The sequence below is a fragment of the Gorilla gorilla genome, chromosome 20, assembly GCF_029281585.2.
Source record: "Gorilla gorilla gorilla isolate KB3781 chromosome 20, NHGRI_mGorGor1-v2.1_pri, whole genome shotgun sequence".
Lineage (NCBI taxonomy): Eukaryota > Metazoa > Chordata > Mammalia > Primates > Hominidae > Gorilla > Gorilla gorilla.
In genome coordinates this window covers 25,648,409-25,663,721 of record NC_073244.2, presented here as the reverse complement: position 1 = coordinate 25,663,721, position 15,313 = coordinate 25,648,409, and the positions used below count along the sequence as shown (strand labels likewise).

General features: G+C 54.1%; 1 protein-coding gene across 2 annotated transcripts in view; it reads right to left on the bottom strand.

The window, feature by feature from the left end:
• NCAN (neurocan) overlaps positions 1–5,783 on the bottom strand; it is a 40,345-nt gene extending 34,562 nt beyond the window's left edge. Inside the window, exons 1-2 of one of the 2 annotated variants that reach the window (XM_019016562.3) lie at positions 5,667–5,783; positions 695–774 (exon numbers count right to left, since the gene is read on the bottom strand). In XM_019016562.3, the coding sequence (XP_018872107.3) occupies positions 695–767 (73 nt within the window). In that variant the 5' untranslated portion in view covers positions 768–774; positions 5,667–5,783. Of the gene's footprint in view, positions 1–694; positions 775–1,838; positions 5,367–5,666 lie in introns of those variants that run through there. The other variant, XM_019016561.4, reaches the window with a different exon arrangement.
• Positions 5,784–15,313: the final 9,530 nt, after the last annotated feature.

The window sequence follows — 15,313 nt, the reverse complement described above, 5'->3', positions numbered from 1 at the left end:
ACCACTGTGCCTAGCCCCTCACTTTATTTTTATAAGGACAGGGATTTCACTCCAGTGCCACTGATTCACTGTATGGCCCCAGGAGAGGCATTTTCCTTCCCTGAGCCCCAGTTTTTCCGAAAGGTAAAGCAAGAGACAGCTAATGAAAAGGAAATGGTGTTTGCAGAGTACCATCTTTATAACAGGCACTTTATAGCAATCAGCTCATTTGATTTTCATAACCATCTGCAGAGTAGCAATGTCTCATTCTCTTTGGGGGGAGTTGAGGAAACTGAAGTTCAGAGAGATAATTACACTTGCCTAAGGTCACAGACCAAACCTGTGAGGGATTTCTAAAACCTGGGCTCTTGACCACCAGTAGAGGGACACAGACCTTTATTTCCATCGCTCCACCCTTGGCAGACATCACTAATCAATCTCTGCACTATTCTCATTTCTTTCTTTCTTTCTCTCCAGTTCATCTGAGCAAAACGATGAGAGGCGGGAATCTCCAGCTTCTGCTGACAATGACTAAAAATAACCTCTTAGGTATCTTGTTCGCTTTTGACTGTTCAAAGACCTTTTAAAATCTATTCTCATTTTATTCTCTAGCCCATGCCAGGAGACCAGCAGGAGAAGGCTCTGGAATTCAAAAGCTGCCCCATCTTGTCCATCCCCCAGACCCCAATCTCTCCCTCCCCACAAACCAACTCACCCTGTTCCCCAGCCACAAAGAGCAGCATCTGCAGCATCAAAAGGCCCAAGGCCCAGACAAACGTGGCCCCCATCCTGGATCTGGAACAAAATGGAGAGGGAGGGAGGAGTGAGCCACAGCCCAACCCTCCCAGATATTCAGCATTGCAGGACCAAACTCCCCCACTCTACAGATCAGGAAACCAGGGCTCAGAGAGACCAGTGTGCTATTCTAGGTCACAGAAGGAGCCAGCAAAGGGCTGAGCCAGAATTCGAACCCAGGGCCACTTGACCTCAGAATCCAAGCAGTGGCTGGACGCAGTGGCTCACGCCTATAGTCCCAGCACTTTGGGAGGCTGAGGTGGGAGGACTGCTTGAGGCCAGAAGCTTGAGACCAGCCTGGGCAACATAGTGAGATCTTACCTCTATTTAAAAAATTAGCAGCCAGGCGTGGTGGCTCACGCCTGTAATCCTAGCACTTTGGGAGGCCGAGGAGGGTGGATCACAAGGTCAGGGGTTCGAGACCAGCCTGACCAACATGGTGAAACCCCGTCTCTACTAAAAATACAAAAATTAGCTGGGCGTGGTGGCGGGCGCCTGTAATCCCAGCTACTCAGGAGGCTGAGGCAGGAGAATCGCTTGAACCCGGGAGGTGGAGGTTGCAGTGAGCCAAGATCACGCCACTGCACTCCAGCCTGGGCAACAGGGTGAGACTCCGTCTCAAAAAAAAAAAAAATTATCTGGGCTTGGTGGCGCACACCTGTGGTCCCAGCTACTCAGGAGGCTGAGGTGGGAGGATTGCTTGAGCCCAGGAGTTCAAGGCTGCAGTGAGCTATGATTCCACCACCACACTCCAGCCTGGGTGACAGCGCGAGACTGAAAACAAAACAAAACACAACACAACAGCAAAAAACAATCCAAGCAATGAAGTCTGTGGTCAGAAGCCTGGGTGCTGGTAGTGAATCAAATCTGGAATTGGCTCACTGTTCCTTTTGTGTGATCTTGGGCAAGTTGCTTACCTTCTCTGTGCCTTACTTTCTTTGTGGGTCAGATGGGGATAACATCAGGTGGTTGAAAAGAATGGATGAGTCAATATATATAAAATGCTTAGAACTGTCTCATGCAGTAAGGGGTACATTTTAGCTGCTGCTATTATTATTACTGACCTTAACACAGCCAAGACTGAAATACCATTTTTCAAGTCAGCCTCCTCCATCAGACTGGCGGCTCCTAGAGGGCAGCAGTCTGTCCCAGTCCTCCCAGCATCCTCAGTCCAGGCAGCAGGCTGGCCTCTAAGCCATCCTTTAATCTGGGTTTGCTGGCTGACACGATTCGCAGCTTCAATTCCAGGATTTGGTTGTCACCAAGATTCTATTCTTGGTTTCTGGGATTTTGGAGGAGCCGCCAACTCCCAGCTGGAGGAAGGGGCTCACCCCTGCCCACCCATCCTCCTCCTGACTTCACACAGCTCAACAAAGATACTTCTTAGGCCCACAGAGAAACTTCAGTTGTGGGTCCATTTCCCTATAGGGGCTAGGACCCATAGGGATAAAGTGGACAATTATTAAGCGCCTACTGTGAGCAAAGCCCATGCCAGTCGTTGGGACACAGCAGTGCATTTCCTGACTTCACATTGTTCCAGAGACTAGGAATCCTGGGGAGGTGGTCCCTCCCCAAAACCTCCCACTCCTGCGAACCCCGGTCACCAGGGCTCAGGAGGTGGGCGCAGATGGAAAATTAGAACATCATCTGCAAACCCAATCCTTGCTCCCCGCCCCCATAAGAAATTATCCCTGAGGAAGGGGTGCGAACGGAGTCCAGAAGGAGAGGCTGTATGTGACAGCTGTCCCTTTCCCCAGTTCTCCTTCCCAGCTCCCAGAGTCCCCTGCTGGGAGGCCGGCCTGGGACCTGTCCGTGGTGCTGAACTCTGAGGCGGCAAAGCAGCGGCAAAGCCCACCTAGTCCACCCCTGCCTCCTGCCTGCTAACACGATGCCTCAGGGACCAGAGAGGGCTAGAGGTTTGCCTCAGGCTGCACAGCAGGGTAGAGGTCAAAGCCAGACCCTGGACCGGTGCTCCCAACTACCAACTTGTAAACCTCAGCAACCTCTGCCTTCACTTCAGGCTGTTCTCATTTCTTCCCCTTGGAACCCTGAGCAAGTGTGGGGTCCCCTCATGGCTGTTCCAGGCCTGGCCAGGTATTAGAGAGAGACAGGACTCCGGGTTGCACCTGCCCCCAGCAGGGCCTTACGAGAGGACAAGGCCAGGGAATTATCTCTCTTTCTCTCTCTCACACACACACACACACACACACACACACACACACACACACACACCATTAACAGGTCAGACTACATCCAGATAGCCCTGCTTCTAATCCGGGACAAGCTGCTTCAATCTCTCTGTGCCTCAGTTTCCCCACCTGTAAAATGGAGATTATCCAGCAAGTACCACCTGCAGCTACTGTGAGGATGAAATGACCTAAGACTTGCAAAGTCCTAGAAATGTTAAATTTAAAAACAGCTCTTTAGACACAAAGCCTCATGTATACGCTAAAAATATACTGAGGTTGCCCAACATGGTGACAGACACAGTTTCAGGTGCACACCCCCCACACACACCCTCCCACTCCCTTCCACTCGCACCCTCACACACCCACACCCTTCTCTTAAAATACCTCCTCCCCAGGGCGGCCAGAGATGAGCATTTACACAGCTGTCTGGGGCCCGTGCCCTCATGAATAATGTACAAGCCTCATGCATATGCAAGCAGGGGCCTGCGGGGTGCTGGAGGAGGGGCAGCTCGGATCCATGTGAATGTGTGTGTGTGTGAGAGAGTGTGTGTGTGAGTGTGTGTGTGTAAGTGTGTGTGTGTCCCCTCCTTCACTTCACCCCCACCTCAAGTCTCCGTTAGCATTGAGTGAAGGTGAGTTTGCCAATGGGCATTTGTGAGTGTTTGTGACTGGGTGTGTGTCCGGGGTGTTGTGTCCTGGCAAGGGTGTGAAGGCGGTTGTGCCATGTGGTGGGTGCATGTTGTGTGTGTGAGCCTGCAGCAGCTCCGTGCACCGGGTGGAGCACATGGGACCTAGTGTGATCTGTGGATGTGTGTGAGTCTGAGTGACCCTCAGCAGGGGGCTGTGCGCACATGTGTGTGTTTCTGACCTGAGAGTCAGGGTGTATTAGTGTGCATGGGTGTGAATGTGGAACTCCTTGGAGGAGAAAGGGAGATGGGCTCAGTCATCATCCCAGGCTTCCCCTTGGGGATTTCAACCCCTGCTCAAGCTTTCCCTGTTAGCGCCCCAACTCTGAACACAGACCACGTCCCACACCCCCGTGCCGAGGGTGCACACTGCCAACCGCATGGAAAGAACCCTTGGCCCCTCCAGATACACAAGCGGGACACACACAGCCACGCACCCCAGACACAGACCCCGGGGAAACACACACTCACACAGATTCACAGTGACATTAACAAAGAGAGACAATATGGGCACTTACAAGACAGGCGGCGTGTCTTCTGCACAAAGACACACACCCACAGTCTCGGGCCCCCCCCCCCACATAAACCCCTTGATGAACGGAACAGCATCAGACATAGCTCCTCACTCACACGGCGATGCCAGCCCCTGGCACAAACCGAGGGATAAATGTGGCCTCAGTGACCGATGGACACCCATCATTTTGCCACATGGTGATGTGGCCCTCGGCACAAGTTTTCTGACAAAGACACAACCACAGTCACATCAGACTCACAGGGAACCCTAGAACCCCTGGGCATACTCCCCCTCCCTGCCTGTCTGGGGCGGACACACACACAAAACCCCCATATCCTTGAGGGGGAACTTTGATTTCAGAATGTCCATCAGCTATTGCGACGGCTGGGTTCTGGGGTCCCACAGTGCACCCACCCCTTCCTGCCTGCCCTGCCCCCACGTCCCCCGCTGGGGCCCAGAGCCAACCCTCTCCCTGGCCTGGCTGTTTCTCATTGATGCTGCCTGAGAGGAACAAAGCCCCACGCGTAGGGATGGGGGTCGCTCCTGCCCAGACAGGGCCTGGGGTCCCAGCCCCTTACTTGCCAGCCCCTGTGCCCCCAAACCAAGCCAGCGTTTCCACATGTGTCCATATGGACAGGTGGAACTAAAGGGGGTGGGGGTAGGGGTCTGTGTCATGCTGTAAGGACGTGGGAGGCTGTGAAGGTGCTGGGGGACAGCCCCCCCCTGAGCTGGTATCCCTCACAGGTCCTGGGGATCCATAGCTGGGGGGTCCAGAGGACCCCCACCCAACATTCACCTGGGACACCCAGTGTGTTCCCTGGGATAAGGGACAACACCTCAACCCAAGGTCTAAGGGAATAACGGGGAACCACGTTGGGATGGGGACCCCCAGGACCTCCTCCCTGAGTCAGAACGTGGTGACCGGACCTGACCCAAAAGGACAGGGAGATGGCAGGGAGCCCCTTCCCCATGGCCGTTCGCTCTCAGCGCAGATACCCTTCCATTGGGCACAGGGTGATCTGGGGGCCCCCTCCCCACTGCAGTCCGGCCCGGAATCCTCCATTCATCCGCAAATTGGGAATCCCCACTTAAAATCCTGGGGTGTCTCGGCTGAGATACGGGGGTGCCCTGTTCCAGAGTCCCCCATTCGGCATCTGGGTGTCCTCTCCTTCCCTCCAAACTCGGGGGGCCCCTCCCCTAGCCCTGTTTCCCATTGCTCCCTCCCCAACCCTGAGACCCACCCCCAGCCCGGCCCCCTCCCCACCGGGGGGTAGTCTCCGGATTCCGCGGACAACCTTCCTCCCCAAATGTGTGTTCACCTGACATTCCCAAGCCCCCTCCCAGTTTGCGCTCCCTCCTCAACCTAGGGCTCCCCTCCCCCGCTTCAGCCCCCTCCCCATTCTGGGGACTTCTCCCTGGTCTCAGGTCCTCTCCCTAATCCCGAGCTCTGTCTCTAATCCCGAAGTCTTCTCCCCCAACACGGCCCCCTCACGGATCCCCCACCTGGCTCCTAGCTCGGACGCATCCCGGGGCGGCCGCCCGGCACAAAGGACGCTGCGCTCCGGCTCAGCCAGCTCCGCGCCGGGTCCAGCCCCTGCGCCCTGCGCTCCGCTCGCCCCAGCGCCGCCTCAGTGCTTATAAAGGGGCCGCGAGGGCTCTCTGCGCATGCGCCCCCGCCAGCCCGCGGCCTCTGGCTGCGCGAGGGAGGGGGCTCCCCTGCCTAAAATCCCCACCCCGCCCATTTTTTGGACACTCACCGCACCCAGGAGAAGACGGCACCGACTCTCCTCCCATTCTCTTTGCCCCAGGAACCGCGTTAAACGTCCCCATTATGCCCCAGGATGAGGCCGTCCCATTTTACAGGTGGGGAAACTGAGCCCCAAGGAGGCAAAGTCGCTTCCCAAGGTCACGCACAGAGGCAGAGCTGGGATTCGAACCTCGCCCTGCCTGATTCTCCAGGACTCACGTTCAAAGCAGTTTTGGCTACAATTACTGGTTTACCCCATTTACAGAGAGGAAACTGAGGCACGGACGAGACGGGGAGACTCCTTGTTCACACAGCTGGTAAGAGGCACGCAGGGTGGGAGTCCAGGTGTGTGACACCCCCGAGCTGTTTCCAGCAACTACAGCCAGATTGTATCATTCATTCATTCACCTTTGTCTGATCAGCATTTATGGAGCACACTCTATGGACTGGGTACTGCTGTTGACACATGAATAATTTTGCTTTATGCAGAGGCATAGGCATGTCCCTGCCATGAGACATGAGACCCCAATCTTTTTTTTTTTTTTTTTTCAGACGGAGTCTTGCTCCGTCACCCAGCCTGGAGTACAGTGGCACGATGTTGGCTCACTGCAACCTCCACCTCCCAGGTTCAAGCGATTCTCCTGCCTCAGCCTCCTGAATAGCTGGGATTACAGGCACCTGCCACCACACCCAGCTAATTTTTGTATTTTTAGTAGAGATGTGGTTTCACCATGTCAGCTATGCTGCTCTCGAACTCCTGACCTCAAATGATCCGCCCGCCTCAGCGTCCCAAAATGCTGGGATTACAGGCATGAGCCACCACACCCAGCCTGGAGACCCCAATCTTTAAAGCCTAGATCCAAGGCTGGGCGCGGTGGCTCACGCCTGTAATCCCAGCACTTTGGGAGGCCGAGGTGGGTGGATCCCCTGAGCTCAGGAGTTTGAGACCCGCCTGGGCAACATGGCGAAAACCCTTCTCTACAAAAAAAAAAAAAAAAATTAGCTGGACAGGGTGACCCGCACCTGTAGTCCCAGGTACTTGGGGGCCTGAAGCAGGAAGATCCCCTGAGCCCGGGAGGTCAAGGCTGCAATGAGCTGTGCTCATGCCACTGCACTCCAGCATGGGTGACAGAGCAATACCCCATCTCTAAAATAAATAAATAAATAAAAGCCTGATTCATACAATGGAATATTAGCCATAAAAAGGAATGAAGCACTGATCAATGCTACAATATGGGTGAACCTTGAAAACATGATGCTGAGTGAAAGCAGACAGACACAAAAGGCCAAATAGTGTATGGCTCCATTTATAGAAATGTCCAGGTCGCACTGGGTGTGGTGGCTCATGCCTGTGATCCCAGCACTTTTGGGAGGCTATGGTGGGAGGCTCCCTTGAGGCCAGGAGTTCGAGACTAGCCTGGGCAGCAAAGTAAGACCCCTTTGTCTCCACAAAAAAAAAAAAAAATATATATATATATATATATATATATATATCCGGGCATGGTGGTGTGTGCCTGTAGTCCCAGCTACACAGGAGGCTGAGGCAGGAAGATCTCTTGAGCCTAGGAGGTCGAGGCTGCAGTGAGGCATATTTGCACTACTGCACTCCAGCCTGAGCGACAAGACTCTGTCTCAAAAAAGAAAAAAAAAAGGGAAAGAAAAGAAAAGAAATTCTCATATCAGGCAAATCCACAGAGACAGGAGGCAGATTAGTGGATGTTGGGGCTGGGGGAGGGGAAATGGGGAGTGACTGCTGGTGAGGACCAGGTCTTCTTTTAGGGTGACGAAAATATTCTGGACCTAGACAGAGGTGACGGTTGCACAATAACGTGAATGTACTTAACGCCATTGAATTGTACACTTTATTTTACTTATTTATTTATTCTTTTGAGACAGAGTCTCACTCTGTTGCCCAGGCTGGAGTGCAGTGGTGCAATCTAGGCTCACTGAAACCTCTGCCCCCATGGTTCAAGCGATTCTCCTGTCTCAGCCTCCCGAGTAGCTGGGATTACAGGCGCCCACCACCATGCCTGACTAATTTTTGTATTTTTAGTGGAGATGGAGTTTCACCATGTTGGCCAGGCTGGTCTCGAACTCCTGACCTCAAACGATCGGTCCGCCTTGGCATCCCAAAGTGCTGGGATTACAGGTGTGAGCCACCGCGCGTGGCCTTGAATTACACATTTTAAGATGGTGAGTTTTATGTTACCTGTATTTGACCACCATTAAAAATATGGTAATGAGGGCTGGGCTCGGTGGCTCACACCTGTAATCCCAGCACTTTGGGAGGCCAAGGCGGGTGGATCACCTGAGGTCAGGAGTTTAAGACCAGCCTGGCCAACATGGTGAAACCCTTTCCCTATTAAAAATACAAAAATTAGCCAGGCGTGTTGGCAGACACCTGTAATCCCAGTTGCTCAGGAGGCTGAGGCAGGAGAATCGCTTGAACCCAGGAGGCAGAGGTTGCAGTGAGCTGAGACCATGCCATTGCACTCCAGCCTGAGTGACAGAGTGAGACTCCGTCTAAAAAAAAAAAAAAAAAAAGCCATGAGGAGGGAAATGTGCCCAGAGAGGGCAGCCTTTGCCCCTGCCTTCCTTCCTATGGTCGTGGTGTTTCTGTGCTGAGAATGGGCTCGCAGCGCTCCACCCTGGGTCCTATATCTGTGAGTGTGTGTTTGAGCATCTCTGAGGGTGCGTGTCCATCTGGTAGGAGGATAGGCAAATGAGGGACAAGATAGCTTCCACAAGGTTATCAAAGAAAGGAGGCCTTGGCCAGGTGCCGTGGCTCACGCCCATAATCCCAGCACTTTGGGAGGCCAAGAGGACAGATCATTTGAGGTCAGGAGTTCGAGACCAGCCTAGCCAACATGGTGAAACCCCATCTCTAATAAATCAAAATTAGGGTGTGGTGGTGGATGCCTGTAATCCCAGCTACTTGGGAGGCTGAGGCAGGAGAATAGCTTGAACCCTGGAGGCACAAGTTGCAGTGAGCCGAAATCGGGCCACTGCATTCCAGCCTGGGCAACAGAGTGAGACTCCATCAAAAAAAGAAAAAAGAAGAAAGGAGGCCAAGCACCGTGGCTCATGCCTGTAATCCCAACACTTTGGGAGGCTGAAGCAGGCAGATCACCTAAGGTCAGGAGTTTGAGACCAGCCCAGCCCAGCCAACATGGTGAAACCCTGTCTGTACTAAAAATACAAAAATTAGCCAGGCATGGTGGTGTGCACCTATAATCCCAGATACTCAGGAGGCTGAGGCAGGAGAATCACTTGAACCTGGGAGGCGGAGCGTGCAGTGAACCGAGACTGTGCCACTGCACTCCAGCCTGGGTGTCAGAGCAAGATTCCATCTCAAAAAAAAAAGATTATCAAAGAAAGGGTAGGAATGAATGAGGGATAAGGGGGGACCCCAGGTGAGCAAGGGGTAGCCCTGGGGTCCAAGATGATACAGCGGGAAGCTGCACTGACTGTTTGACTCTGTGTCACAGAGGAGAGATGGAGGTCAAGGATCCCAGCTGATGTGTCTGCAGGTGACAGCTGTGTCAGCAGCACCCAAACAGCATGCAATGACTAGTCGGTGAGGCTGGAGCATGCTGGGGGGTTGGCTGTGGCTCACACTGGGAAAGACGCTGAGAACAGCTGCGTGACGTGCATGAGAACCGAGTAGCTCAGCCTCCACAAGTCTGGGGTTCAAACCCCCTCCCTGCCATTTGTAACAATGTGACTCTGAGTGAGCCATCTCATCTTTCTGTGTCTCAGTTTCTCCATCTGAAATGGGGATAGTTCAGGTGCCGGTGGCTCATGCCTGTAATCCCAGCACTTTGGGAGTCAGAGGCAGGAGGATCACTTGAGCCCAGGAGTTCAAGACCAGCCTGAGCAACACAGTGAGACAAAAAATAACTTAAAAGTTAGCAGGACATGGTGGCACACATCTGTGGTCCCAGCTACTCAGGAGGCTGAGGGGGAAGGATCGCTGGAGCCCAGGAGATTAAAGCTGCAGTGAGTCAAGATTGCATCATTGTACTCTGGTCTGGGTGACACAGTGAGACCCTATTTCAAAAATGAATAAAATGGGGGGAGGGTGGGCACGGTGGCTCAAGGCTGTAGTCTCAGCACTTTGGGAGGCCAAGGCAGATGGATCATGAGGTCAGAATTTGAGACCAGCCTGGCCAACATGGTGAAATCCCGTCTCTACTAAAATTCAAAATTAGCTGGGTGGGGTGGTGCACACCTGTAATCCCAGCTACTCAGGAGGCTGAGGTAGGACAATCGCTTGAACCCAGGAGGTGGAGGTTGCAGTGAGCCAAGATCGCACCACTGCATTCCAGCCTGGGTGACTGAGTGAGACTCCATCTTGGGAAAAAATTAAATAAATAAATAAATAAAATGGGGGACAATTAATGTCCCTACGTTACCGGTTGCTTGGAGAATGAAATGGGAAGTAAACACACAGGCAGGGACTGCTGTTTATTTTACAGGTGCTGGGGAAACTGAGGCTTAAGGAGCTAGGATCACCTGCCCGAGGATGTACAGAGTGAGTAGAGACCAGGTGGAAGCCAAGGTCTGTGGGTGCAGAGCTGAGCCCCAACCCCACCTATCCTCATCCTTCTGCTTCCCCCGCTTCTCCACTCCTCCCCACCCCTTGCCCCCACCCCCCGGCCCCTCGCTGGTGCCAGGGCTGAGCTTAGAGGGGCTGGCCTGGGGCCCAGGGGCGGGCTGTTGCCGGGGGCTTGAATGAGGCAACCTTGCCTGGGAATCTACTGGGCTCAAAGAGCTATTTATAGGCCTGAGCTGGGATTGGGCACCCCTCCCCAGCCCTGAGTGCCTTCTCTGTCCCCACCACCCCAGTGGGGCCCTGGGCCAGGGGCTGCTGCCAGTGGGGGAGGGGTGGGGGATGGGACTGGCAGACCAGAGCAGAGGTGGGGAGGGAGGCTGGACCCTCCAAGAGAGCTGGGTCTCAGGGGTGGACAGTGCCTCCAAAGTGCCTCTGAACATGCCCAAGGTGACACATGGGTAAGTCACACACAATGCCACCAACAACCACTGACACACACAGTCACACCCCAGCCACACCCCAGCCACGCTAACAGCACAGGTGGCTCACATGCAACCTCACCTGGCCACACACAGGTCTCACCCACCACGCATGACCAAACCTGACCATACACAATGACACCCAGCCATACACAATCATACCTGGTCATGTACAACCACACTCAGCCATACACACCACACCCAGCCATACACAACCACACCCAGCCATGCACAACCACACCCAGCCAATGACAACCACATCCAGCCATACACAACCACACCCAGCCATATAAAACCACACTCAGCCATACACAACCACACTCAGCCATACACAACCACACCCAGCCATACACAACCACACCCAGCCATACACAACCACACTCAGCCATACACAACCACACCCAGTCATGCACAACCACACCGGGCCACACACAGGTTTCACCAACCATGCACAGGCAAACCTGGCCATATACAATCACACTCAGCCACACACAATCACACTTGGACATGCACAACCACGCCCAGCCATACACAACCACACTCAGCCATGTACAACCACACCCAGCCATGCACAACCACACCCAGCCATACACAACCACACTCAGCCATCTACAACAACATCCAGCCATGCACAACCACACCCAGCCGTACACAACCACACCCAGCCATGCACAACCACACCCAGCCATGCACAGCCACAATGGGCCACACACAATCACATACACAACCAACCTGGTCAGGCCACACACAACCATACCTGGCCTGGGCCACACACAAGTCACACTTGCTCCACAACCAAAGGCGAAGCTATGAGCTGGGCTGCACCAGTGTCCCTCCACATGCAAACACACCCACTGCTGCTCACACCCACAACACCTTCGCCTTCCTGCCAGCAGCAAAAAGCCCACGTTGGCCCCACATTGCTCACACCCAACCAGGTTTCTAGTCACAGACACACCCACAGGTAGTGAGCACACAACCATGTTCACACCAACACCACCAATGCCACCAACCCCGAGATCTGTAGCCCTCCCAGCCACTGTTACAACTGGCCACACACATGCAGCTCCTGGTGCTCCCATACACGCCCACCTGAATCCTTTCACACCCAGACACCCCTCCCACTCCCACTGTCACCTCCAGTGGGACCCAGGCTTGCACTGCACCAGGACTCATAACCCCAGCTGCTACTGTGTGAACATCTGTCTCCTCGGAGAGGGGTCCTGATGGGCTCCGGTAGATAAATCAGACCCATACCTGCCGGATGGGGGTCTCCAGGCTCAGGGGATCCCATCAAACCCTCCCTTGCAGATGCCCCAGGCTAAGACCTTAGGGAAAAGATTACATCCATCTCCCAGTGGGGAAACTGAGGCTTGAAGCTATCTGAGGGCCATTCCCTGCCTTGTTCCAGGATAATGAAATCATGGACAGAAGGACCTGTTTTCTGCATGGGTGGGGCTGCCTCCCCAGACACCACCAAGGCAGAGAGTCCCCACTGACCCAAACTTGCTGTGTGACTGCAAGCAAGTCCCTGACTCTCTCTAAACCTCCAATTTCTCCCCAGAAAAATGCTAACCCGAGCCCAGTTAGGGGAACTCCAGAGTGAGACTGGGGTTTGCATCCCAGTTCCCCTTGGTGATCTTGGCCAAATGACTTTGCTTTTCTGTGCCTCAGTTTCCCCAAGTGAACCAGAGGAGCTGCTTTTGGACCTTCTAGAGCCCTCCCTGCCCCATTCCCTGGGGTGGGGGTGGGAGCTCTTAGTCTTTCCTCACTCAAGCGAATGAATGGACCACTTTTGGCTGCCCTGCTGGGAGCCCAGAGCTGCTAATTCCCTGGAGAAACAGGAGGCTCTTTCATGCCCAGGCGCCAGTGGGGTGAGGAGGCGGGAAGAGGGTATGGAGCTGGCCTCATATCTGTGGGCAAGGAGGCCGCATGCCAAAGCCAGGAGTTGTGTGCAGAGCCCTGGAGCCATGCATATCCTCACTTGGGGGACTTGGCTAAGTTGATGTGTCCTCAGCTATAAAATGGGAATGACAGGGACCAGCCACAGCAGGTTTAACGAGCCAATGGGTGGCGACGGAACATGGCTTCAAGTCAGACACACGGTGGACTCTCAGTGAAAGTCAGCTACTGTTACTGTGTGTCAACCTGAAGAACCCACAGAGTCCTCCAACAGTGCCATTAATAGAATTCCCCCCATTTCACAGATGAGAAACTGAGGCTCAGAGAGGTCAAGGTGCTTTTCTAAGGTCACACAGCCAATGAGTGGTCCAGCCAGGATTTGAACCAGATCTGGGCTCTCCAGTGTCCTTGCTCTTTCTAACTTCCTTCTGGGGGTGAGGTTGGGGGCACAGTTTCCTGTCACCTCCAGCCCCAGCCCTGAGACCAGCGAAGTTGGGTTTGGATGGCACCAGACTCTGTCTAAATGTGGAAAGCCCTGGCAGGCAGGGGCTGAAGAGGCAGGCCTTCTGCTGGTGACCCAGTTTCCCCGCCAGCCCCCCCACCCCCTGCTGCCTGGGGTGGGTTTGAGCAGACACTAGTAGGATGCCGGGAGGACCATTCCTCCAGCCCTTGAAGAAAGGGGCTGGCTGCCAGACCATTCAGCTAAAGCCAGGAACAACAGCCTCTTGCCAGTGGCTGCTCTGTCTTGGAACCCTCCATTCATGCAGAACGGATGGTGTCCTGCCCTTTCTCCAACACCTTCCATGACTGCTCCGGGCCCAGCAGGATGTGGCTCCACATATTTTATTCAAATTCATGGTCTTTCACCCAACTAGGCCTTTGCTTATGCTAAGCTCCCTGCCTGGGACACCCTCCCCACTCCAGATTTTCTCACCCTTGTGAATTCCTGGTGCCTGACCCCTTATTAAGGTGCAGTTCTAACATCCCCTTTCCCAGGAAGCCCTTCCTCCAGGTAGAGCCCCTGCTCCTCCGGCCCCATCTCTCCCTTGGGGCTAGGAGTGTCTATGTCTACCTCTGTCTTGCCCAGATCAGGGCCTCCTCTGGGACAGGCCTGGAGCTGAGGCCTCTTGCTGTCCCCAGCATCATCCAGCAGAAGGCTGGACATGACAGTGTGACAGTAGAGCTTGCAGTAGGTGTCTAGTGAATCAGTGAACCAAATCTTCAGCTTGGTATCTGAGGCTTTATGTTTGGCAAACTCCTGTTCATGCTTCAAAACCCACCTCACAGCCTGGGTGCGGTGGCTCACACCTGTAATCCCAGCACTTTGGGAGGCCAAGGCGGGCAGATCACGAGGTCAGGAGTTCGAGACCAGCCTGGCCAAGATAGTGAAACCCCATCTCTACTAAAAATACAAAAATTAGCCAGGCATAGTGGTGCGCACCTGTAGTCACAGCTACTCAGGAGGCTGAGGCAGGGGAATCCCTTGAACCTGGGATGTGGAGGTTGCAGTGAGCTGAGATCACACCACTGCACTCCAGCCTGGGCAACAAAGTGAGACTCCATCTCGAAACAAAACAAAACAGAAACAACAAAAAACACCCGACCTCGCATGCTCTCTCCTCCAAGAAGCCTTCCTTGATGTCCCAGCAGCATTTTCTGGGAAAGACAAACTTGGAGGCCAGGGCTCCTCTGTCCCAACAAGAACAAAAGGGGTTGATGAGGACTTCAGATACTCCCAACATCGTGGCCTTTTCCACAACTCTGCCTTTGGCCTCCGGGAGGCAGTGAAGTTCAGGGATTCCCAGGCTGCATTTAGTGGTTAGGGTAGAGTAGGTTAGAGTAGGTTAGGGTAGCCGTTAGGGTAGAGTAGGTTAGAGTAGGAAGAAAGACATTGTCATAGGAAGTCTCTCTGGCCGGGCGCGGTGGCTTACGCCTGTAATCCCAGCACTTTGGGAGGCTGAGGTGGGCGGATCACTTGAGCCCAGGAGTTCGAGACCAATCTGGGCAACATGGCGAAACCTCATCTCTACCAAAAAACAAACAAACAAACAAAATAGCCTGCCGTGGTGGCGCGCGCCTACTAGTTCCAACTATTCCGTAAGCTGAGGTAGGAGGATTGCTGGAGCCTGGGAGGCAGAGGTCGCAGAGAGCCGCGATCGCACCATTGTACTCCAGCCTGGGCGACAGTGAGACCCCACTTCAAAAAAAAAAAAAAAAAAAAAGGCCGGGCGCGGTGGCTCAAGCCTGTAATCCCAGCACTTTGGAAGCCCCGGCGGGTGGATCACGAGGTCAGGAGATCAAGACCATTCTGGCTAACACGGTGAAACCCCGTCTCTACTAAATATACGAAAAATTAGCCGGGCGTGGTGGCGGGCGCCTGTATTCCCAGTTACTTGGGAGGCTGAGGCAGGAGAACGGCGTGAACCCAGGGGGCGGAGCTTGCAGTGAGCGGAGATCGCGCCACTGC